This window comes from Melopsittacus undulatus, chromosome 4 (assembly GCF_012275295.1).
Source record: "Melopsittacus undulatus isolate bMelUnd1 chromosome 4, bMelUnd1.mat.Z, whole genome shotgun sequence".
NCBI classification, from domain to species: domain Eukaryota; kingdom Metazoa; phylum Chordata; class Aves; order Psittaciformes; family Psittaculidae; genus Melopsittacus; species Melopsittacus undulatus.
This window is the reverse complement of record NC_047530.1, coordinates 70962295-70986684: the sequence shown is the minus strand read 5'-3', so window position 1 is coordinate 70986684 and position 24390 is coordinate 70962295. Positions and strand designations below refer to the sequence as shown.

General features: G+C 43.3%; 1 protein-coding gene across 1 annotated transcript; it reads left to right on the top strand.

Annotated features, from left to right (window-relative positions):
- Positions 1 to 1737: 1737 nt before the first annotated feature.
- LOC101875169 (putative neutral ceramidase C) lies at positions 1738 to 23098 on the top strand. The gene is made up of 20 exons (XM_005154021.3): positions 1738 to 1864; positions 3650 to 3729; positions 4140 to 4289; positions 4858 to 5034; positions 5400 to 5527; positions 6203 to 6280; positions 7320 to 7440; positions 9128 to 9253; positions 9645 to 9731; positions 11638 to 11742; positions 11863 to 11944; positions 12391 to 12506; positions 14654 to 14748; positions 15267 to 15306; positions 16068 to 16163; positions 17030 to 17125; positions 17765 to 17914; positions 18667 to 18726; positions 19411 to 19499; positions 22734 to 23098. The coding sequence occupies exons 1-20, from the start codon at positions 1738 to 1740 to the stop codon at positions 22921 to 22923; spliced, it is 2193 nt and encodes a 730-aa protein (XP_005154078.2). The 3' UTR covers positions 22924 to 23098.
- The last annotated feature ends 1292 nt before the right edge of the window (positions 23099 to 24390 follow it).

The following is a 24390-nucleotide window of genomic DNA, read 5'->3' as shown; positions in this document are numbered from 1 at the left end:
AGTTCCTCTCGACAGTGGGACGCGAGAGGGATCTCAGGTAAGTTTGCATGAGATTTCACTCGAATTTCATAGGACTCATGTTCGCTTCTGTTAATATTCCTTCGGCATTTTAATTAGTTGAGAAAACAAAGCAGGTTGTGCAGGTGTGCTGAAGGCTGGTGCTGTAATGTCAGTTTTCTGGACAGGATGAGGTGTTTTGCAGCTGCCAATGTCATGCTTTGAGAGTAAAAATGGGAGGAAGGAAACCTGTAGTGTTAGATTTGTAGCCAATAGAATATTTGCTTGGAGAAATTCGGCAATGATCATGACTGTTGTAGGTTACCATGGCAAAAGCAGTCAATAAGGAAGGTCACCTATAGCAAGCCTGGGACCACTCAGCCTTCTTGTGCTGTTCCATGTTTCAGCCTTTCCAAACCCATAAATGCTGATTTCAGCAGATGTTTTCTGCAGGTTATCTGTTTCCAGGGCATATCACCTTCAGGGAATAGTCAAGGCATGAGCTTTAGCAAGCCCCATGCTAGACTCACCATAAGGTAAGTGTTACCTCCAAGGAGATTAACAGGCTCTGCCTCACTCTTCCCTTTCTAATTACGAGTCTATCCTTCCCCATCTCCATTCCCATGACAGCTTGGCTCCAGCAGAGCCAGTGCCACAGCTGCAGCAGACTTCTTGGGGTCATTTCCAAGTGAGTCAGGGGTATTTCCTAGGATGGAGACCCCTGACCTGCTCTAAACAGGGAACAAGTCCTTTGGGGCAGATGATATGTGGTTAGTCACAGGCAAAGAAATGGGATCTGCAGTAAGTTTTATTTACTAACACCTCTAAATACACATGGAAAGGTCCAAAGCTATTTTAAAGGCTTATTTCTACCTTGAACAGATGCTTACAAGAAGGGCTAAAGACACATCTTCGCTACAAGTGCTACTTTGCACTGGGCAAAACTGAAGCCCTTGATGTGAGCCTTGGTTGCCAGAGCAGGACAAATCAGAGATCACCAGAGCTATAGTCAGAGTTAAAAATAACTTATTTTACCACAGCCATGTTTTAAATAATGTTTCTTGTTAATATTTAACTCAAAATAAACCTCCGCTCTAGGAGGAAGAACAATATTCAAAAAAGCAAACCCGAAGAGCTCTCTGTATATGATGAAGAAAGCTGGCATCTATACAGAGGGTCTTATTTTGGAAAGCTGTCACAGCCACTTCTTTTTCTAGGCAGGAGAGAACTGCACTTGAGCATGCAATGGAGTGTGCTTTTTTTCATGCTGAGTTTCCTAAATTGACCTTTATTATGGGGACAGTATTGTTTTCTGATGTGCTCTGAGCACGCAAGCAACAGAAAAACTGGGGGTCTTCGGGCTGCAGCACCTACCTTGTCCACTCAGTGAATGTATTGGTGGAAGACTGGGGGGGTATTTAAAAAACTTCTTCAAAAGAGCGAGGAAAGTGTCCTGGGAAATGTGGGGTTGGTAGTTCAGCTGCTCACCCTGCCCTACTGGGGCCAGGGCAGGGAGTGATCACTGCTCACAGGAGCTACAGTTTTGCATTCTTAAGCAGATTGAAAAATAAGTCTCCACTTCCCATCCTCATCACTGCTGCTGCCCCTGGGATGGGGGATGCAAGCTGTCACCAGCTCTTTGAGGGTGCGATATGCTGCTCCGAGTGATAAGTGCCCAACCTCTGGGGTGTCCTGCCTGCGTTCTCCACGAGCTGCTTTCTGCTTTCACAGTGCTCCACCATGTGCTGGAAGAGGACCAGGTGCTGCTTCTCCCGCCTGGAGGTGATCCTCATCATTTGCCTGGTGCTGATGATAGTGGTGACCGTGGTGCTTCTCATCCTCCACTTTCTCGCCAAAGAGAGCAACGGCAAGTTGAGATATTTCAGTCCTGCCATCGCACCCTGCTCAAGTGTGTGTCCAGTGCAGTAATTTAAATTAAAGGGATACAGGTAGGGGGTCACTGAGCCACCACCAAGCTTTAACAGTCTTCCCTGCACGTGGTCTGCTCGCACAGCTACAGCACAGTGCTGTTGCTGTCCTCTGGGGCAAGAGCATTGTCAAAACCAGTGCAAGGGTCTTTCGGAGTGAGATGCACAGCCTCAGGGTTGGTGCGTGAGGCTGGCTCCAGGGACCCAGACAACCTCTCTCCCAGGAGCTGCTTGCTCCTGGCGCTGCACCAAAGGGCTTCACAGCTGTTGCAATCCCATTATAGCCCATTTACACCTCCAAGCCCATCACCAGGCATGGGGCGGGTGGGTGTCAGGAGCTGCCTGAAGTTAACTCTCAATTCGCTTTTAATGCCCCCCATCCTTGTCCTTTAGAGGGAAAAATCTCACAGGGAAAGACAAAATTTGAAAACTTTAGGTGTTTCCAGATGTCAGGAACCTGCTCCCGGAGCCAGGGTTCTCCCCTGCCTTGGATGCGATATCACCTAACACGTCAGCAATGGGACCTTCCAATTCATAGACTTCTGTGTCAAATTGGACGTAGTTCACACTTTCTTCATGCTTCTAGGTTGTAACACCTAAGAGTTTAGCAGAAGCTATTCTTCTCTGTGTTGTAACTCTTGGAAAAGGCAGAACTGTAGTTTTAATGGGCAACCCAGTTCACTCATGTCATTTTAATGGAACAAACATCCTGTAGTCAGTCTGTGGCCAGTGTGTTTCACTTCTTTGGTTTAAGTGACAGTCTGGAAAAGACCAGACTGGAAAGACTGCATGTACCCTTATCCTGATGCCCTGCCTTCAGCGGCAGCACCTGGCTGGAGAAGGCTGTGAGGATAGATCAAGCACATAGAAATACTTTCCCACAGTGTTATCTCAGCCCCCAGTGACTTGTGGCTCTGGGATTTCCTGAGACACAGATTCTTTTTTAATGTTTATTTTTAATTTAATGGCCCTCAGTGGCTTTTCTTCCGTGAGTTTGCCTAGGTGCTTTGTTCGTTCTGCAGGAGAACTCCTGCACCTTCATGGTGGCGGGGATGAGATATGAACTCATTCAAGAGTCCTTTTCCTCACCACTTGCCTGGAGTTCATTGGCCAGAACTGTTGTTTTCCTTCTTCAAACTTCTGCTGTCTTTGCTTGGTTTTTTTTTTGAGACCAGAGAACCAGTGCTGGACATGGGATATATTGGAGGCAGCAGGGCGACATATGGATGTGCCCCTCTTTCTTCTCTAGCCCTTTCCCAGTATCTCTGACATTCCATCCTGGTTTTCTCACTGCTTTTGAGCTGAATATTTTTGCATGAAAACAGCTCTTACGCACTCAGATCTGTTTCCTGCATGTTAGTGGGGGGCTTGGAGATCTTAATCTGTGAAGCTGGGTTTTTTTCCCCACCTTGCTGTGACTCACAGCCCATTTTACACAGTCCAATGATCCCATTTTGTGAGATCCTTCTGCAGTTCTTCATGCCTGCTCTTACCACCTTGAATGCCTTACCAGCCTCATCATGCTTTGACCACACTGACAGACCACTGGAAACCCAAGCAGACAGTATCACCTGGATCCCCTTATCCACAGGCCTGTGGAGTGAGACCTCTGGGGATATCAAGCAGGTTTCAGGCATGCAATCTCTTTTAAAAGACTGGGTTGTCTCTTCTGTCCCTAGTTCTTTCTCATGTGTCCACTAATCTACTATTGATTCTTACAATAGATTCCAGCAAAGTAAGAGCAAACTACTTACTGGGTGTGGGTAGAGCTGACTGCACGGGACCCGTGGCAGAAATTCCTCTGGTAAGTTGGGGGAATTGAACATGGGGTTGGCAAAATACTGTTTTTCATCATCTTGGAGTATCTTTTTGCAGGACTTCTGGCTTAGAGGTTCTGCTGTGCCTAATGGTTGTTGTCTTCAAACGTTAGGTGAAATTTCTTTGAGGCTTTGACCAACCTGGTCTAGTGGAAGGTGTTCCTGCTCGTGGCAGGGAGGGTTGGAACTGGATGACCTTGAAGATTCCTTCCAGCCCAGCCCATTCTATGATTCAATGATTCTTGCAATCACAGGGCAAGATGGCTGCAGCTCTGAGTGTTCATATGTTGTATAAGTTCTCTCACTCTCTGGCAAATCTACATAGAATAATACACGCAAATGAATATGTTGTTCAATATTTTGGCTGTGTGGCCTTGATGGAGCTCTTTCCTTCCAGATGGGATATGCCAAAACGGACCAGGTGGGTGGTGGGCTTCTCACGCGCCTCTACAGCCGTGCCTTCATCATGGCAGAGCTTGATGACTCCAGACGAGTAGTGTTTGTCAGCACTGACATAGGAATGGTGTCTCAGAGAGTGAGGCTGGAGGTATGTGGCTGGAAGTAAAAGATGTTGCAGTTTAGGTTGTCACTGGTATTAGCATTAGGGCTGTAGTCATCACTAAAAAATGCCAAGCATGGCAGCACATTGGCCATTTGTTTTGCAGTACGATCTTGGAGAAATGTTGTGTCTGCTGAAGAAGAGCTTTTGATTCCTCAGCAAATGACTTTGCTGAAGAATCAAATGAATTTTGACACTGCTTTTCTAAGGGGAAAAAATACCACAAATATATCTGAATCATGAATACATTGACATGCTACTTGTGTAATGCTGGATCTCTGGTGCCACAGAGAAGTGAGAAAGATGTTGCAGAAATAGGGTCCCTTTGGGTAATCTGGGCTTTATTGCAAGTTGGTCATAGAGGTCTTCACATACAAGATTTTATTATTTTAACTCTCTTGCCAGTTCAAGCTATAATCTACCAGTATGGGAGTATTGGGCAGAAAAAAGAACAAGAAGGAAGTTGAACAGCTGTTTTTAATGCAAGGGCTGATACAAACCCCCGTGGCCTTTGGGTGTGAAAACGTTTTTTTCAGGACCACCTCCTTCCTTTTAGGTGCTCAGGCAGTTGAAAAGCAAGTATGGGGAGCTGTACCGACATGACAATGTCATCCTCAGTGGCACCCACACACACTCAGGGCCTGGTGGCTACTTCCAGTACACCCTCTTCTGGATCACTAGCAAAGGACTAATAAGGCCATCTCTCAATGCTGTTGTGAATGGCATCGTTAAGGTCAGTGTCTCTTCCAGTCTGTTGACATAAGAGTCCGTAAGTGCAGAAAAGGTGTGGGGAGATATGTTTGTGACTACTGGAGATCTTGCTGTGGTGCTCATGGTAGCACCTCTGAATATTCCAGTCTTAAAACACAGTTCAAGGTGGGTTTATATTTACCAGTGAAATCAGATCAAAAACCAGAAGCGTTGAAGTCTTTCTTTAGAAAAGGTCACCAATGGGTGGCTTCACAATATTTTAATAATTTCCTAGAATTTTAGACTACTTAACAAAAGGTTCCCCAAATCTCTGAGAAAGGGTTGTGGGACAGGGCTCACATATGTCTTACGTGCTTGGCTAATATTCCCTGTCTTCCTGCTTTTCAGAGCATTGATATAGCACATCAGAACATGAAGAGAGGAAGGCTTTTTATAAACAGAGGCAGTGTAGAAAACAGCCAGATCAACCGAAGCCCTTTCTCCTATCTTGAGAACCCAGAGTCTGAACGAAGCAGGTAAAATCTCAAGTGGGAGAGAAGCAGACCCCTCGAGAGGACCTTTTGGCTGGGACTGTGACCCAGACATCTTGCAGATGGTGGTTTTGGTTATTTATGGTGTGGTTGAATATGTGGAGCCAAGACTGTGGCAGAATGACACTGTTGCCATCCTGGACTCTTGGGGGTTTGTGTCCCTAAAAATTAGTTGCAGGATTGGGCTTGAAAGTTGTGGTTGACCCATCCAGGCATGTGAGACATTGCTCAAAGTTGTGACTTTTTTTGGTAACTTTTATGCTTTTTTGTTGATTTGTTGTTTCTTTTTTTGTTGTTGTTGTTGTTGGTGAGTTTTTTATTTTATTTTTTTAATGAAAGCGTGTTCTTTAGTAGCAGTTAGCACTTGAGTCAGATGGTATTAGAGTCTCATTCTTGGTGCACAAATTTGTACCCAGAGTGCTCCCTTCTTCAGAAGCAGTGCCTGAGGTCAGCAACGACCTTAACTTTTCCTTTATCTTCACAGATATTTTCAGATACTCCTCTAAAGTCTCACTGTGTTCTGATAATATCTGTAATAACGTCTTCATTTCCTTGCTCAACCTGGTGGAGATTTAACAATGCAGAACAACGCATTAAACAATGCAGAGTGTGACTAGAACTCTGGTGTTAATGACATTTCCCCTCTTCATTTTCATCCAGGTATTCATCCAACACAGATAAAGAAATGGTGATGCTGAAGATGGTAGATGAGAATGGACAGGAGCTAGGCCTTATCAGGTACAGGCCTCTGAAGTAGCATGTTTTTCTGCAAATCCTCATAAGCCACAGTTCTGTAGCAGTTCTTTCTGCACAAGCTCTGTTTCCCAGCACTGATCACTGCCCATAGAGCATTGCTCCCATCTAGTCACCAGAAGAGCTCTGAGGGAAAAGTAAGCAAGAGTCCATAATTGCATAAACCAGATCACTGTCCCTCATCTACTCTGGAAGACAGAGCAGCACCTGGCTTACCTACAGCTTGGGCACATGTCTTGGCATGACCCTAAGGCATCTTTGGGGAAGATGACCATAGCTGGTCTTCCCTTGTAGGAATGCAGAAATACCCCCTCTGGGGGTCTCACTGTGCCCCTCCAAACAGATCTCAGCTCCAGCATCTTCAGGAGCCTTTGAGCTTCTCTTGTTCTAGTTATTGTCTTTAACACCCCCTGTTCCATGGGAAGTGTGCCCTCAGGCAGCATTTATGGTGCCTGTCCTATAAACATACCTGCAGGGCACTGTTTGGCTGCCTGAAGTTCAGACCCCAAAGCCAGGCAGATGAAGTAATATGCAGTAATAAAGTCATAATTGTGTTTTTCTTGGTTAGAAGTCACAAGCAAAAATCTGACTATGCTAAGAGGAAGAGGAGGGGTTCCTTTTTTGTAAGAATGACTGTTCCTTTTTTCTTTTTTTTACGTCATTGAGTCCTTCTTGTTTCTTTGAAGCAAGAAAATTAAAATCCCCCCAAAATATAATTTCCTGGACTCAGAAAAAAGTCAGTTCAGGTCTGAAATTGCTCTTGGTGGCCCTACTAGATATAGTGCCAAATTCCTGGCCTAAACACCTGTACCATCATATCCATGAGCCCTCCTTGTCAGTAAGGGAGAGGATGGGAATAACTCTGCCCTTGTTAAGCCATCCCTTGGTACCAACAGTCTATGTTTGTGTTGACCCAAAGAAAATTCCCATAAGTCAATGGGGAATATAAAGGTTGAACAAGTCAATTGCCTACATGTAGATTGAACAATGCATTTCCTGTGTGTGTCTTCTGACTCCTGTTCAGCTGGTTTGCTGTACACCCGGTCAGCATGAACAACACAAACCGTCTTGTGAACAGCGACAACATGGGCTATGCATCTTACTTGTTCGAACAGGAGAAGAACGAGGGGATGCTTCCAGGAGAGGTGGGAGTGTTTTCAGACTACTGAAAATAATGGGGACAAAAATGCCACTACAGGAAGGGGATGGTTGGTGCTTTCTGTGGGCCAAATCAGGTTCTTTCACACAGTGAAATAGGACAGATGGGTAAACACAGAAGAATGAGGAAAAAGCTGATCAGTAACAGGTTGAAACTTAAACAGCAGAGGTTCAGACTGGATATAAGGAAGAAATTCTTTCCTGTTAGGGTGGTGAGGTACTGGAATGGGTTGCCCAGGGAGGTAGTGAATGCTCCATCCCTGGCAGTGTTCAAGGCCAGGTTGGATGAAGACTTGGGTGATATGGTTTAGTGTGAGGTGACTCTGCCCATGGCAGGGGGGTTGGAACTAGATGATCTTAAGGTCCTTTCCAACCCTACCTATTCTATGATTCCATGATTTATTTACTTAATTCTTTCAGAGAAGATAAATTGCAAGGTGTGCTCTTGTCTTTCCAAACTAGTAATCAGTGGCATTTATTTAGACTTTAGGAATAAAGTAAATTTATTTTGATTTAACTATTGAAAACGCTAGAAAGATGCGTGGGATACTTGGTTCAAAGGGATCCATGTATTGCAGCTGTGGTGTTGCATCAGGTGTGTGGTCAGCCCTACTTCTTTCTTATGGCTTCCAGCCAGTTCTGCCTTCTGATTTTTGTCTATCTGAAAGGTTTGTCATCCTGAGGGTGCAAGCACAGCCCTTTAAAAACCATTATTTCCCCTGAAATGTAAATATGGGTGTGGACCCATTTCACAGGTACTTTGAGTATGAGTTGATTAAGAGTGTCCTGTGTGTGTCTCCAACTTTGAAATTGGTGCCCAAATCCTATGTTAATACTCTGGGCAGAAGAACAGGTGCAGTTCACGCCAAAGACAGAAGCTAAAGGAAATGTACCTAATTCCTCCTTGCAAATGTTTCTTTTTATAGTAGATTATCTAAACATTTTTAACAATACTTGACTCTAGCACATAGTTATGGGTGCAAGTCAGTGCGAGTTCACATTTGTGCAAAGTTAAAAAGTATTTGCAGGATTCAGTATTTGCTTCACAGTTATAAACTGTGGCCAGCAGTCTCATTACAAAATGGCTTATGAGCTGTTCATAATACCAAAATATCCCGTGTTGATGCATCTCCTCTCTATAACCAGGGGAAAATAATAGACTATCTGAGAGCTGAATTCAGCTGACACTCAGAGTTTAACCAGCCTTGCTTCTAATGAGTACTGCTTGATGTTAACTCCCGCAGCCAAATCCAATAGCTCTCACCATGTAATCAATCACGGTGAAGCCTGGCAGGAAAAAAGAATCCAGCGCAAAGTGCTACAATGACCCATTAACATCTGATCAGTAACATGAGCAACCAGGGACATGGAGCTGGGGGGAGCTGCCACTGAGGTAGGAGAGTTAGATGAAGAAATGCTGTCTGGATACCAAAGTGGATACCCACTGAAATGGCATCCTGTGTATCCCATTCTTCCTTGCTCTTCCTGTCCCTAACCCTTAGGACACTTCTAATTCCCATTCCAGTTCTCCCAGTCACTTCAGAAATGTTTGCCAGCATCCCATGCTAATCAACTGGTTGTAATGCCAGTCTTGACTGTTGGGGAAAGCTGCAGGAGACATTTCCAATCACAGTAAGGCACTAAAATCCATCTGACCATGTCTGGTTTTGGCAGGGCTCTTTTGTTGCTGCCTTTGCATCCTCCAACTTGGGAGATGTGTCACCCAACACCAAAGGCCCACTCTGCATAAACACGGGGGTTTCGTGCAATAACCCAGAGAGCACCTGCCCTGTGGGGGGGGTAAGTATGTCCTGCCTGATCTACATTACCTTCTGATACAGACAAACCTTGGGAAGGGATGGGACAGAAATACAGAGCCATGTGGTGGACCGTTGTACAAGAGGATGATATAAGAAAAAAAAAATCACCTTTTTTTTGGACTATGTTTGACACCTCTTTAGGAACTTACTGTGTTTTGTCTTCATTCACCCTGTTTTCAGGTCATTCAGCCCAAACCTAAATTCATCTTCTTGCGAAGGTTAGTGTAGTAACCCAGTGCCCAAATTTGAGATGCCTAGCAAGAAGCAGTTAGTTCCCACGGTGTGGCAATCACTTGTGAACTCATCCACTTTGCAGTGCACATATTCTGCATGTTAACTGGTCATTAGCATTTAAACTAATTTCTTAACAGGCAAAGATGTGCATGGCCATGGGTCCCGGCAATGACATGTTTGAGAGTACAAGAATTATAGGGCAAAATATCTACTCGAAAGCAAGGGTAAGTGATATTTTACTTTACAAGTGTACATCAATGCTGTTATTGCAGGAATGCATGTTCATTTAAGCAATTTTCTTGCACCTTTTTTTGTGAATTTTGATAGACAAAAGATATGGAGCTGTTGGTGAGGATCCAGAGGAGGGGCCACAAAAATGACCAGAGGGATGGAGCACCTCTCCTTTGAGGAAAGGCTGAGAAAGTTGGGGTTATTCAGCCTGGAGAAGACTCCAGGGAGACCTTATTGCATCCTTTCAGTACTCAAAAGGGGCCTATAGGAAAGATGGAGAAAGAATGTTTAGCAGGGCTTGGTGTGATAGGATGAGGGGTAGTAGTTTTAAACTAAAAGAGGGGAGATTCAGGCTGGTTGTGAGAAATAAATTGTTTACACTGGGGGTGGTAAAACACTAACACAGGTTGCCCAGCGCGATGGTGAATGTCCCATTCCTGAGGACATTCAAGGCCAGGCTGGATGTGGTTCTGGGCTGTCTGCTGTAGCTGAAGATGTCTCTGCCCATTGCAGGGGAGTGGATGAGATGATCTTTGAAGGCCCCTTCCAACCCAAACTATTCTATGATTTAAATCAATCTAAAATTCACATTTATATGCTTAAAGAAGAGTTTCCTGATTACCCAGAAAGCACACACTCCTTTTTAGATACATCATTGAAGGTGTTTAGACTTGAAAACAACAGTTTTGGCTTTTAATCTCTATAGTCCTTTTTGGTATATAATGTGGATGTAGCCCCTTACAATCTTCCCCTCCCATGCATGCACCTCAGAGGTTTCACTGTGGGAAAAATCACTGGTACTGAAGATCGCTAGGAGGGCATAGAGACACCACCACATATCAGTTGTTGGCCAACTTTACCATCACACTCCCAAATTAATGCAAATGTGAGTTAAAATGTGCCAGCTTCAACATCCATGAAAGATACTTATATTTTGCTGCTTGACCTTGCATTACTCAGGTGGTGTCCTCCACCCTATGGGCTCCGTTGCATTGCCTTGCATCCTTGGGCTCAAAACTCATCTGAATTTACCAGTTCCTCTTCTGTGCCTTTGTGTAATTTAAGAGTAGTCAGCAAGAGGACATTTTTGGGCACCTTTTTGGGGATAGCACCTTGTAGGAACTGGAACAGGTCCAGCAGAGGAGGAGGAGCAGAAGACATGATGGTGACGGTTTCCTTGTAACTGCCATCCCAGATGCTTGCCCTGAAGTCATTTCAGGCTGATAGTGACTTGCAAGTGAAAGACTGTCCCGGTCAGAGTGGCCTGGCATGGGTATCAAACGGCGAGGGAAAACACTGCTGTTTTTAACACTGAAGCCTCCTGGTCCTTGAAGGCTGTGTCCTCTGTTCCTTCCTGCAGTTACAGGAATGTTATTAAACCTGCAGAACTTTTGGCAACACTTTCTATGTACCAGCTCCAGGCACGTGTGCCAAAAAGCCATTCACTAAGGAGCTGAATGACTTAACTGTCAGCTGTATAGCAAATGTGTGGTGAAGTCCATGTGTTTCAAAACAATGAATGCAAGAAGGTGCATCTTTCTTACTGGAAACATTTATTCTGGTTGGTCTAAGATGTGATAAATGCCTAAAGGAAAAAGGAGTTGCCATCCTCATAGAATAGGTGCATATTTCCACTGTAAAATTAAGGCACACAGAAAACTTCTGACCACCAAGTGTCTTACCTGTGTTACTTGGGACAGGGAGAGCTTGCAGGACTCAGGCATGCAGGATATAGGGGTGGTAGAAACAGACAAGGTTGGGAAATACACTTTCCCTTTAACACCTGGAAGAGGCCACTGGAAGGTGTCAACAGAATGACAGATTCATACAGCTGAATGTCAGAAGAGCTGGATTCCAGATCTCTGCTTCCTAAAAGATTTCCACCTGTGTATCCCCTAGGAGCTGTATGAAAAGGCTTCCCAGGAGATCACAGGACCCCTCAGCTCAGCTCACCAGTGGGTGAACATGAGTGATGTCTCGGTGGAGCTTAATGCCACACACACGGTAAGAGCACAAGCTCCTGGAACACAGGCATAAGGAAGGAAGAAATGTTATATTCTCATGGCAGGACACACTGAGGGGAACTGGTTTAAAAATATCTTTTTTTTTTTCTGTCTAATTAAGGTTAAAACATGTAAACCAGCCTTAGGACACAGCTTTGCCGCAGGGACTATTGATGGAGTGGGTGAATTCAACTTCACACAAGGTAATTTAGACAGCAGATGGCTTTGTGCAAATGAGGAAGAGAAGGGTCCTCCCCTGGATATACGCAAACCCCCAGAGTCATTTAAGAACATTAATGCTGGTAGAGCCACAGTCTCCAAAGGGATGAGTTTAGGAAGGTGTGATCTTACAGACCCCTTGCAAGGTTGTCTGTGCTCATCAGAAAGCTTCTGATGAAAGTTGGGAGAAGAAAGACCTGGCTTTGGGGCAATATTTCTCATTTGTTCTCATTACACTAAGCTGTTAAGATGGAGCTCAGCTGGGCTAAATCTTGGATGTTAAAACTACCCCAGAAAATGGAGGTAATCGGAATCCACTGAGCAATATCCTGTCTCACATAAGCAGGAAGGGAGTAATAAATGAGTTTGCTGTCCAATAGCTGCTGGGCAAGCTGAAGGAACAGAGTTTAAAAGATGTTTCCCTCTCAAGGCTCAGTAGAAGGGGACCCATTTTGGGATGGAATCCGGAACCAGCTGCTGGGAGAGCCATCCAGTGAAACGAAAGCCTGCCATAAACCCAAGCCAGTCCTCTTTAGCACCGGAGAGGTAAGGATACACTGGTGTGTGCCCTGGGAAGAGGAGTGATTGCTGCTCTGGGATAGCTTTTGTTAGGGTGCTACAGATGATGTCTGTGCCAACCCGTATGGTGAAGAACAAGGAGGGAGAGAGCACTGCATGGGCTCTGAAGGCATGAAAATATCAAGCAAGAATAAGTGCTGTCATTACATCAGTGTGAGAGATGTGGAAGTTTTCCTCTTGCAGACTGTATTTCCCATATACCCCAAGAGGAAGGACTAGACCCTCTGCTCTCGTTAGGGTCAAAAAATGCAATTGAAGATTCACTTTGGCCTAATTCTCTGCCTATGAAACATCCCTGAGCAGGATGCACAGGGAAAATGTTTGATGTCAGGGAGAACCGACAGTGGTGGAACTCAGCATTGCCTCCTAGCATTCTGGCTTCAGGACACCCTCTGCTGGTGCTCAGATCTTAATAGCTCTGGGTGGATATTTCTTCCATCCTACCATTGGTTTCCTACCTTAATCTGCAAAAGAGCTTTTCTTTTTGTCATGGTGCCTTTTGGAAACTCTGGAGACTGTATCAGCTTACCTTTTCAGTGTTATCATCAACATTTTCTACCAGGCTTTCATTTCCTCTCCAAATATCCTGTTGACTTCTCTGCTTTTCTGTCCAAGTGTCTGATAGTTCTGTGTGCTATCAACTGATGCCAGACTTACTCATCCATGGGTAAAATCATGCCATGCTCACTCTGGAAGTACCATGGGGTGAGGTTTTTCAGCACAACTGTTCTCCCAGCAGGACCAACACTTCAGGTTGCTTAGGGCCATGAAGCTGAAGGGTTGTCAGTAAGAAAGATGGAGATACCTAACTGCTTGCGTCCCTGTCACAAGGATGCTCAACTGACACAGGGAAGGGATATTTCTTAGGACTAGCCTCTGCAGAGCTGCTGTCCTGTTGGCCCCAGCCCATCCCCATTCTCGAGGCTGTTCTGTCTTGATTTTGTTCTTACTGAACTTTCCCAAAATCCTGCTTCAAAAGAATATTGATGCTCCGTTTTCTACCTGTTGTTCCCTTGTCATTAAGGCTAATGCACTGTAGTGGAGATAGATCATGCCCAAGGCACTTAGGGAATGCCATATGGATGAGGTAATTCATTGTTATTCCTTTCATCAGTCTCTTTAAAAGCTTTCTTAGTGTCATTTTGTGTTCCATCAGCTCTTCACCTCAGGTCTTATAAAAAGAGGTCCCAGTGCAAAGCCTGCTTCCATCCCACCACCTTCATCCAGGATGGTGTTACTGAGAGTAAATTGCACTTTATTCTTACAACTTTATCACCTTTTGTACATCCTTTTATGGATGCTCTGGCAGGCCTTCTGCTTCTGATGTGCTTCGCAAGGTTTTTTTATTCAGGTGTTTCCCCTAGTAAACTGCCCCTCGAAAATCTTTTTGGCTTTCTGGAGTGAGATTTTGTATTTCATTTGCTGGAGCCATGCCACCCTCAAGCTCTTGTTCTTGGTTTATTTTTGCAAGGCTTTTTAATTGTCATCCTTTTATAATTATTAGTTATTTATTTATTTGTGCAGTTATTTTTAAGACAAAATGCTGCTGTAGTGTGTTTTGGATGCTGCAATGCTGCTGAGTCCAAGTATAGTGTGGTCTCTGCTAAGGGACAGTTCAAAATCAGGGCTACTTTGTGGGTTCCCTGAACATCACCCTATTGGTGAAACTCTCCCTGTGTATTGCAACTGACAGTGCATTTGCTCAGCTAATGAAGAAGTAACTCTCATCTCCCATCATCATCAGGCTCTCTGGTTTCACTCGTTCAGTGTTGCTCTCCTGGTTAGATGACCAACCTTATTGATCCTAACACTTTCTTCTTCCTGTGCAGGTGAGGGGTTTCTAGGTGCTACTCTGGACTTATTTATCCACTTTGCTTTAAGCCACCACTCTGGCAACATCTTTTCCTGCCTTATGCATAGTACTTACATGTGCCTTCTCTGTCTGTTATGGTCAGACAACTTGCTGTACATGTGAAGGTAAAACACTTTCTCATGTGCCTGTCTACAAAATAAATCTGTTTGCCTGATTTGTGGCTGCAGGAAGGAAAACACTTCCACTATCTTTTTTTGCTGCTATCCTACAACAGTAATATCTTTTTTCTATTTTACCTCAGATGACTTGGCCTCACCCATGGCACCCTGACATCGTGGATGTCCAGATTGTTGCCGTCGGATCACTGGCAATCATTGCTGTTCCTGGAGAATTCACGTATGAGTTTCTTTGCTTCTGTAAACTAGCCATGAAAATGAGTAAGGTGCAAACATGATTTCAAATAATTTTGAAATGTTCACTGCAAGATACAGGAACTTGTTAGGTTTTAGGAGTTTTGTTCGTTTGTTTTGTTTGTTTTTTTATTGTTTTTTCTTGTGTTTTTGTGGGGGGGGGGGTTGAAGATTTTCATGCCACAAACACCATCATGATGAATAGCACTGACTGTTGATGATACAATGGTGAAAATCTGGGTACGATAATGATTTATTTGTAGCATCTTTTTTAAATACCCCACCCTGCCCTGGGTGCCTTCAGCCTCACCCTGTCTTTGGTGGTGTATTTGAAGTGTTTTGAAGCATTTTGGTTGAACTCACTGAAGAGAAGCCTTAAGGTATGGTGAGCAGCACTGCAGGTGCTATGTGAATTTCTTATGGTGTGCTGCATGTCCAACCAGCAATTCCTGCTTTAGCTCCCTGTATTTCTGGAGACTGACCTTGTTCCTTTAATGACCTTAGGACCATGTCTGGACGCAGGCTACGTGAAGCTGTTAAAAGAGTAAGTTGCTGGCAAGATGTATCTCCAGAGCGCAATGTACCTGGAACTTCACGTTTCTTGATCCTTCTGTTTTCTCCCCTGGTTCCTTTCAGCTGGGGTCATGTCTCACAGATGCTTCCTTCTCGCAATTGCCTCAGACCCATTTTGCATGTGCTTACTGATGTGCAGGAGAAATGAATATTCTCCTCAAATGAAGTAAAACAATTGAGTTTCAGTCCATTAAGCCAAAACAAGCTAATTCAACTGGGATCCAGGCATAACTGATGCTAGCAGGCGTTGTTTCTCTGGTAGGGAGGGGCTTAGCTACTTAATCCCTACCAGGATTTTTCAACATGTGAACAACTGGAAAAAAACCAGCAAATGTATTTTTTTCCATTTTCCTGATAGATGCATCCTATTTGCAGGTCCATCCTGAATGCCATCTTAGTCTCAGAAGCTATCTCCACAGCTCACCGAGCCCATCTCACATAGTTATATTGCCATGGTTTTAGAAGTATAGAGACATCAGCTTCAAGAAAACCCCTAAATGTATCAAATTTACTGGATCATTCAGTTATTTCTCCTCTTTTTCTCTGGGAAGTATGAGATGCTAATGAAGGCAAATTATACTTCTAGAGTTACATTCCTGAGCATCCAGCCCCTCCCGCACTGTAACTTTCTATTCTGTCCTGGTGAATAACAGTAACAACAGCAACTACAATGTCAATATAATTGTGCATTAAGCAGTTGTTTCAAGATAAGTGATTTATTTCTTTTCTTAGGAATTTGATTCCCATGGTGCACCAGGAATGGATGTCGTAATTGCAGGTCTGTGCAATGTCTACACCCATTACATTACTACCTATGAAGAATACCAGGTAAATGTTAAAACTACAGATCAAACCTGTTAACTGAGTTCAGCTCTAGCTATATGGGATGACAATTCATGTGAAGTTATGTATGTTTAAAGTAGTTTTTCTTTGCCACAAAAAGCTGAAGAATCTATAGCAGTAATCTTGAGACCTCTTGTTTATTCTGGTTTAGTGATGTTATCCAAGGCCAACATGGTTTCCTGATCATAGCTAGAGAGTTTGTATGGATGCTTTCACATGGAAATGTTATGATGTGCTGAACGGAGCTCTGCTGAGTTCAGGTCTGGTTTAGTAATCTCCTGATGGCTTGGAGGAATCAGATGTTGTCTTCCTAATGTGGCAAAATTGCCAGAAGAAAGATTTTGAGCTGTAGGGTTGTAAAGAATTGTATGGAGTTGCAGTGCCATGTGGCAGTGGAAAAGACCACAATATAGCTTGCAAGACCCAGTTTTAAGGCTCTCCACAAGGCTTGGTAGGTGCTGGGCTTTGAAGAAGATGTGGACCATTGGATGGACTCCTGGGGTTTAGAAACCCTAAACTTGTAGGGGAGGTTGGAAGAACTGGGTTTTTCCAACCCAAAAACTTGGATAGGAGACAACCTACATCATAACCCTTTAAAAGAGTAAAAATGCTGTGATAACTGGGAAGAGAGACAACTGGTCCTCTCTGTTTGCAATGGACTAGAGAATGAAGAGTAACCTGAAATTGCAGCAGGAATACTTAGACAAATTGTTGGAGTGTCTTCCTAGCAGTAAGGGAGTATATAACCCCCTGCGGGTATAGTGCTGATCTGATCTTGGTACAGTGGGATGAGCTGTATAAACTACTCAAGAGTCCTTCAAACCCTCCTATTTGAATTTATCCATTGATAGGTTCAACGATATGAGGCTGCATCAACTATTTATGGACCACACACCCTTTCTGCTTATATTCAGCTCTACAGAGGACTTGCAAGGTCTATTGCTATGGTAATCAAAATTTCCTATATGCCACATTCTGTTGGAGACACACAAATCCTGTAAATGCGGATGGCTATATTTGTGTCTCAGTGAGGTTGCATGACTGCTGTCCTCTCTTTTCTCATAATAAGTGGCTATGAGAAATTCTCATGTGGTATGAAAATAATTCCTGCAGTGGGGGTCTCATACCACTTGAGAATTTCTCATTTGTTTGGGTTTTTATCTGTTCAAATTTGAGGAATTGGTATCTCCAACCTTTCTGCATGGCCTGAAGCTCCTGCTTTTCTACCAAGAGCAAAAAGAAGCCTGCTACATTTCTGCTGTACATGGCAATGTTTGTTACCATTGTACCTGTGACCATGTGAATATGCAGGACTGGTGGGTGGGCACTGCCTTTTTAAGTCATGGGATATTCTGGTGGATGGGTTTGGGGAACCTCAAAAAGGACAGTGGGTGTCCTGTGGGGATTGCTCCTGCATGCAGAGTACAGATGAAAATCCCCCCCCTTTTTTTTATGCTCACTTGATTGCCCTTGTTTTTAAAATCTAAGCAAGGACTTGGATAAAGAGACACAGCAGTGATACAAATCATCAGGGAGATACTGGCTATATATATCTACGTATAATGAGCAAATCTTCCCTCTTCCAGAATACAGTTCAGGATTTGCCACCTGGTCCAGAGCCCCCATTTTTCAATATAACTAAACTTACCTTGGTGCCTTCTCTCATCGCTGATCTCGTGCCAGTGAATAAGACATTTGGGGATGTGCTTCAAGAAGTGAGACAACAGTATCAGCCGGTGAGAGCTTCAAGGATTTGCTAAAACCTATTTAGGAAATCAACTTTAAAGTCTTACTCCTTGTCTGAAAAAGTCTAGGTGGTGCTCTCAAAAAGGTGGTGGTGCTCTCAAACCAAAAGGATCTTGTTGTTCTTAGTGAGCGTAGTTGAAAAGGCAGACAGAGGGCATTTTCATGTATGTGATTAAAATGGGTGAATTAAGGGGAAAATAAAAGCTTTTCATTCAACATGAATAGTATTTCCTCTTCTGCTTCAGCATAAAATATCAGTTGATGATTAAATAGGAAAATATTGTGCAATGATTTCTTTACAAGTAGAAATCAGGTCACCTTTGATGTCTCTAATATAAATGTAAATGAAATAAAAATGTCAGAAAGGCTTCGGTTTTAAATGCTCACAGTTTAGATAAGGTGTTCAGAACAAGAGCTTTCATCTCATTGCTGTCTCCAGCAGCGAGGTAGGAAGAAGGCAGGGAGGCACTCTTGAAAATCTCAACTATTTCTCTGCTCCTTTTACACACAAATCTTATGTACTATGGTGGAGTTTATCCAGCAAGAAGGACAAGTGGAATGGCAAGGCATGCAATATCAGTTCATGGTATAAGTTGTCCCTTGCTATTGCAACAAGTGAAATTATAAATAATTTAAAACAAAACCAAAACAACAACCAAACCACTGAAAAATTCATATGGCATCTTCAAAGGTTGTGCAATATGCTGCTTAGTCTTTAATATAAATCTTGATTTCCCCACAGATGGAAGTTGCTGAAGTAACTTTTGTAGGTGCGAATCCCAGGAACTCTGCAGAAAATGCGGTAAATACGACACAGTGCTGGAACTGGGGATGTTTGGTATCAGTGACTGTTTAGTTACTTCCTCTGCCTGATGCATTTGAATCTTTGATGTTGAGGTTTCATAAAGAGTAAAACTATGTGCTTCCAGTTCTTTTTTTCCTCACTGGGAGTTCAGGAGAAGATAGTTTCTCCCTTTAGAGTGTGCTTTGGGAATTCACACCACCAAAATACTTCTGGAGGAAAGTCCTTAACTTGGTCAGAACGGACTATTCATGATCTTCTCATACTATTGAAGTCAAAGGCATTCATGTCATGTGTTAGGCCAAACACTCTTTCTCAGTTAGCATCCAGTGCCATCCAGTCATAGCAAGCATGGTCTCTAGTCTCCATCTTACCAGGCCAGTGCATTATTTTAATAAAAGGAAGAAAAATAGGTAAGTATCCTATCACTCATCCTGCATAGACATTGATACCTCACCTCTCCATTCTCTTTTTAATGATCAAGTTCTTTACTCATTCTTTGTGTTATTTATTAGCTTAAATTTGTGTTTGGTAGTGAAATAAAAGGATTTTTTGCTAACAATTACTGCATTTGCCAGTAAAGCACACAGAAGCATAGTCCCTTCTCCAGTTTAAAGTGATACATAAAAACAGGGACATGCCTGTATCTGCAGTGTCTGGCTAACTCTGTTATTTTTATTCAAGACTGAACACAACTTCCTGACAGTGGAGAGATACACCAGCACTTCAGACAGCTGGCATGTGATACAGAATGATGCCTCCTGGGACACCAGGTGGGTATCCTGACCAGATTTCACACTTCCACAGTCTTCACACAGTCATTCAAGTTTAACCTGAGAGGCTTCATTTCAGAGCTCCCAGCTGTAGTTTGGTCTTGTACCTGCAGATGATGCTCTCTGGAGACATATTGGTCTGTATCTGGGCGGCTAACTTGTCAAGATCACAGCAATCGTTCTTCCCTATGGGACTAGCTTCTGCAATGGAGGCTTATAAGTTTCAGAAAGTAGAAGGAAGAGCAAGAATTACAAAAGGTTCATAGCCTACATCCATTGATCTGCCTTACTGTGCTGATAAATAACATACCAAAGAGAAAATATGAGCATTTCACCACAGTAGGGTTTTCATAGGGAAGAGCTGGCCAGCTTTCCTGACTAGAAATAGTCAACAATATTAAAAAAGTTCATAAGAAAGCAAAGTTAAGGTTAGAGATGTCAGTCTTAAAGAAAAATATCCACTAAGAAGCAAAGCTGCTGTCACATTTCAGAACTACACTAGAAGTCAACACATGAAATAGAAATACCAAAGACATTTTCTGTCAAACCATTCCATTTCAAGTTACTCCTGTTTGAATAAAACCAGTCATTTTCCCACCTCCTTTTGCAACCTATCTGTAAGAAATAGGAGCCTGAAAAACATCCCCTTTGGGGTCTTCAGACCTTGCAATGCACCAGTGCAAACACGTAATATCCAAGGTCAGAGAAGCAACATTCTTAACAGCTAGGTTTTATCAGGAAAGTATTTCTCTGGATTTATGATGAGCATTTATGGGGTGCAATTCTCTCTGCCCACAAGCAACCACATGTTTTCTGAACCTAATCTGGTAGCAAGGACTCTGGCTGTCCCAGCACAGGAGATAAATTCCTACCTGCACTTGGATCTCTGCTGTTTTAAGTACTTACCCTCTGTTTAACACTTGCACTATGTTACCTTGTCACTTTCATTGACGTCAACCTTTCCAGTCAATTTCTTTACTTGATTATGTGAAATTATGGCATTTTATCACTCATATCTGTAGCTCTGCCTTCTTCCCTCCTCTTCCAAAAGCCTAACAGATTTCCCAAAATCTTGGACAGGAACAGTGAAAATGTTGAGTAAGATGTCACTCAAGAAAGTAAAAAACATAAAAGTGCAGAACTTGAAGAATGTACTCCCATGATGCTGAAGGATGGGAATCTAGGCATCTTACCTTCTCTCCTGAGAAGGTTAGACTTTGGATCTCTGAACGGTACTTAAATACTCCTGCTGATAAGGAATAGGAGCTGTTTGGCCTGCTTAAAGGGGCTGGCCAGAAGGCAAACCAATATAGACAGTAGTATCTCCTTTACTGGTGCCCCAGGAAAATACCAAAAACCACAAGAAAGAGCAAATGTTTCTGTTACGATGAAAACGAGTTGCTTTTTATGTCAGTGTGTGTTAACTTTGATATGTCAGTAACTAAGGTGATGAGGGCAGGAGGAATCAAACACTTTTAGTGGATGTTAGTAGAGTCAGACTGTTTTAATAGTACAGGAAAACCTAATGTTTGATATTACTGAATATTGTAATAGGAGGGTAGTACAAGAGAACACATTATTTGTTAGCTTAGTGTTGCAAAGTGTTAAATAGCTTATAGCTGCATTTGTACAAGGCATATTTTCAGGGATCTAAAGATACGAAGGTTTACTTACAGGAGGTGCAGCTGTTGGGGAAGGAGATAGCTGTTATCTGCCCTTTGACCTGGGCCAACCAATACAACAGGGACAAACTCAGCACAGACTTGCCCTTTTGCTGGAGGCTGTCTTGGTGTTCCCAGTAGGGAACTGTCTGGCCGTACCCTGCATCTGCCATGGGGGCAGTAATTGCTTTCCTGAGACTGTTTAGGAGGAGGGACTGAGCTACAGGCAGGAATTTGTCTGGTCCTGCCTTTAGCAAACAGCCAACAGAGATTAGGACATAGTGAAATCCCCATGAGTTCATCAGTGAGAAGCCTATTTCTGAGGGGGGTCTGAGGTAAGTTCCAGTTTCTGAGTCCCAGAGAGGTGGTCCTGGTGCACTGAACCTGGACGGCAGGATGGGGAAGAGGCCAGGTAATGGCATAGATCTATCACAGCAGCATTTTTAGGTCACAGCATTACAGCCAGGCTCAGGCTGCATGCCTCTGGTCCAACCCATCTCTCAACAGGGCCAATGTAGCAGCTATAAGAAGTTGCTTGGGGCCATGTGCAGGCAAGTCAGGTGGTCCCCAGGGATGGAAATCCTCTGCCACTTGAGGCCTTGTGCTGCCACCTTAGTGTCATCTCCCAGGATAACACTGTTTTTGTCCCAAGTCAAAACAGCAAAAACCCTGGACAAGGTGGATACTTGGGCCCTGTGTTGGCCTGTGGTCTCTGTGTACCAAATAAAATTTCCCCTCTTGTTGACTGGTTTTCACCCATTGATATCTGTGAATATTTATTTCAGTCCTCTCTGTAAGACTGGAATGGAGATACTTTTCACTACCATTGCCAATGAATAAACATATTTTGTTCATTGGCTTCCTTTACTTAAAGCCCTAAAATAGAGGTGATGTCTCAGTAGAGCTTGTTAAGTCTTATGTTGAGCCTGGATAGGAACATATCTACCAGTGCCCCTAATCTGCATTATCAAAAGAAGAGCAGGTTAATCTTCATCTCCCCAGGAAGTGCTTTATCATGGTTGGCTAAAAAAATTCCTTACCCCCACATGATGTGTGGCTGTCCGTAGAGTTTTGAGATTGAGCAGAAATTATTTTGCACAAGCAGTCTGCAAAAGAAAATGGGAGTCTGATGTAGAAATGGGTGCCAGAAGCCCTGAACTCAATTATGATAGATTTTGTTTGTGACCTTCAATAAATACTCATTCTCTTAGTTCAGCATTGCCTCTGCACAGGGAAGACTTAGCTGATGAATATTGCTTACAGAGGTAATGTTGTATGGGTTATGGTATGGAGTTGGGAATGTAAAAATACATTGGTAGAAATGTTCTTTGTCTGCAAAAAGGACCACTGACTTGGTTTTCTGTATTTCCGGTTATTTTTCAGCACTGTCAGGTTTTGTGTTGGCCTATTGGTTGCTGCTCTGATAGCCTAAATATCTAAGGAAAAGTTAAAAGAAGATTTAAAAATATACTTAAGTGGAGTGCCTTCATCGCATTCCACTTAGCTCTTGGGATATTAAAACAAATGAAAAGTGGATTTTCTTGCTGACTGAAGCTTTTGTTTTTTCTGCTAGGTTTTACTGGACCAAAGGATTACTTGGTCGGAGCAATGTGACTATTGAATGGCACATCCCTCGTGGCACAGAGCCAGGCATCTACAGGATACGGTACTTTGGGCACTACAGGAAAAGACTGTCTGTCAGTCTCACGGTTTCTATTCCATTTGAAGGCACATCTTCAGCATTTGAAATCACAACTCTGTAGGCAATCCTGTTCACTGAAGGAATTGCTTGCAGTGTGTGTCTGTGAGTTTTTTGTGGCATACATGGCTCTGTACATCATTGCTGTCCTCAAGTGCTGTTGGTCATCATTTACTGTGCAAAGCCTGACTTTCTGCAAGGTTTTGACTTTTACCTGCAGTTCATTCTCACTAGCTCAACATGTTCTCATTCAAGCAGTTCCCATCCTGATTACATCTTGTTGCAGTTGATTCTTATTCTAATAAAAGATGTAACTGGTTTTCTTCAGTCATTAAAGTGCTTATTGATTGTGAACAGGCTCTCTCTGAGAGAATTAGTGCATATTGGGAGCTAATCCAGACCATAAAATAGTCCATAAAATTGACTCTAGTTCATAAAACTGGGATGAGCTTCTGACTTCCCAAGGCATCTACAGATTCCTCAATAGTGTTTGAAGTGCAAAGGTGACCTCTTGGTATGGGATAAATTGGGATAGATACTCGTAAAAAAAGTTTTGAGTATTATTTCATTTAATCATCCTAGTTTACGGCATTTGGAGGATTCCTTCTCTGAGCTGAAAGTCACCGTAGACTACAGGGGGTGGTGGGTTAACAGTGCCATATGATGTGACTTGTAGATACTTCTCTAAAGATCAGTAGTCTTTGTTTCACAGGTACCTGATGAATTCCAGGGTCCTACCTCAGGGGTCTCTAATAAAGAAAGGAAGGTCAGTCACTCACAAAGTAAAATACTGAAGCAGATTTCTCCTGCTAGACTGTGCTAATCTCTTTCACAGACATCACTTTCGAACTGACCGGTGCTCTGGGTGTCTTCAGTACTGCCCATCATGTTTGGGTTTGTGTCATTTCAAGGGGATGCTAGGCAAGTTTTAGAAAAGAAGCCCTCTTCAAAATCTCAAATGATTACAAGTGGCCCCAGAAACGACAGATGGGCTGGAGGCCACCAAGTCCCTGGAAGGACTACATGTGTTTGCTCTGGTTTTATGTCCTGAAGACATGTTGCATCTCTGGCACAGTGCAGAGGCAGGATACTGGAGCAGAAGGACTTTGGGACTGACTTTATCTACTCTTCTTGTCCTTGTGTTAAGCTCCTGCCCAGCCCTCTGACCACAAGAATGGGCAGAAAATGTTATTTTACCCTATCTATATCACTTTGGGATACATCAGAAAGATTCAAAATAAGGATGCTTACATGTGCCAGAGGTGTCATGGGGTGGGCACTGGGGTTACACCAGGGGCCATATGCAGGATGGGGATTTTGGGAAGGTCCGGTTGATGAGGGAGAACCTGCAGCAGCTAGGAGAAGGTGACTGATGTCCAGTCAGAGCAGGGCTGGATTTTATCAATATAAGTTTGTATTTCAGATACTGCAGAGGGAAATCGGTAGGAATTGAACTTATGAATTAAAGCTGTGGGTGAGTCAGCTCTGAACAGACCTCAGCCTGCTTCATTTTAGCACCAGGAAGGGTGCA

Excerpts from the sequence above, each read along its gene's own strand:
- LOC101875169 (XM_005154021.3), top strand. The coding sequence starts at position 1,738 with ATGTGCTGGAAGAGGACCAGGTGCTGCTTCTCCCGCCTGGAGGTGATC. Across the intron at positions 9,732-11,637 it reads ATATCTACTCGAAAGCAAGG|GAGCTGTATGAAAAGGCTTC; the intron begins GTAAGTGATATT and ends TGTATCCCCTAG. Across the intron at positions 14,749-15,266 it reads GCTGTTCCTGGAGAATTCAC|GACCATGTCTGGACGCAGGC; the intron begins GTATGAGTTTCT and ends TAATGACCTTAG.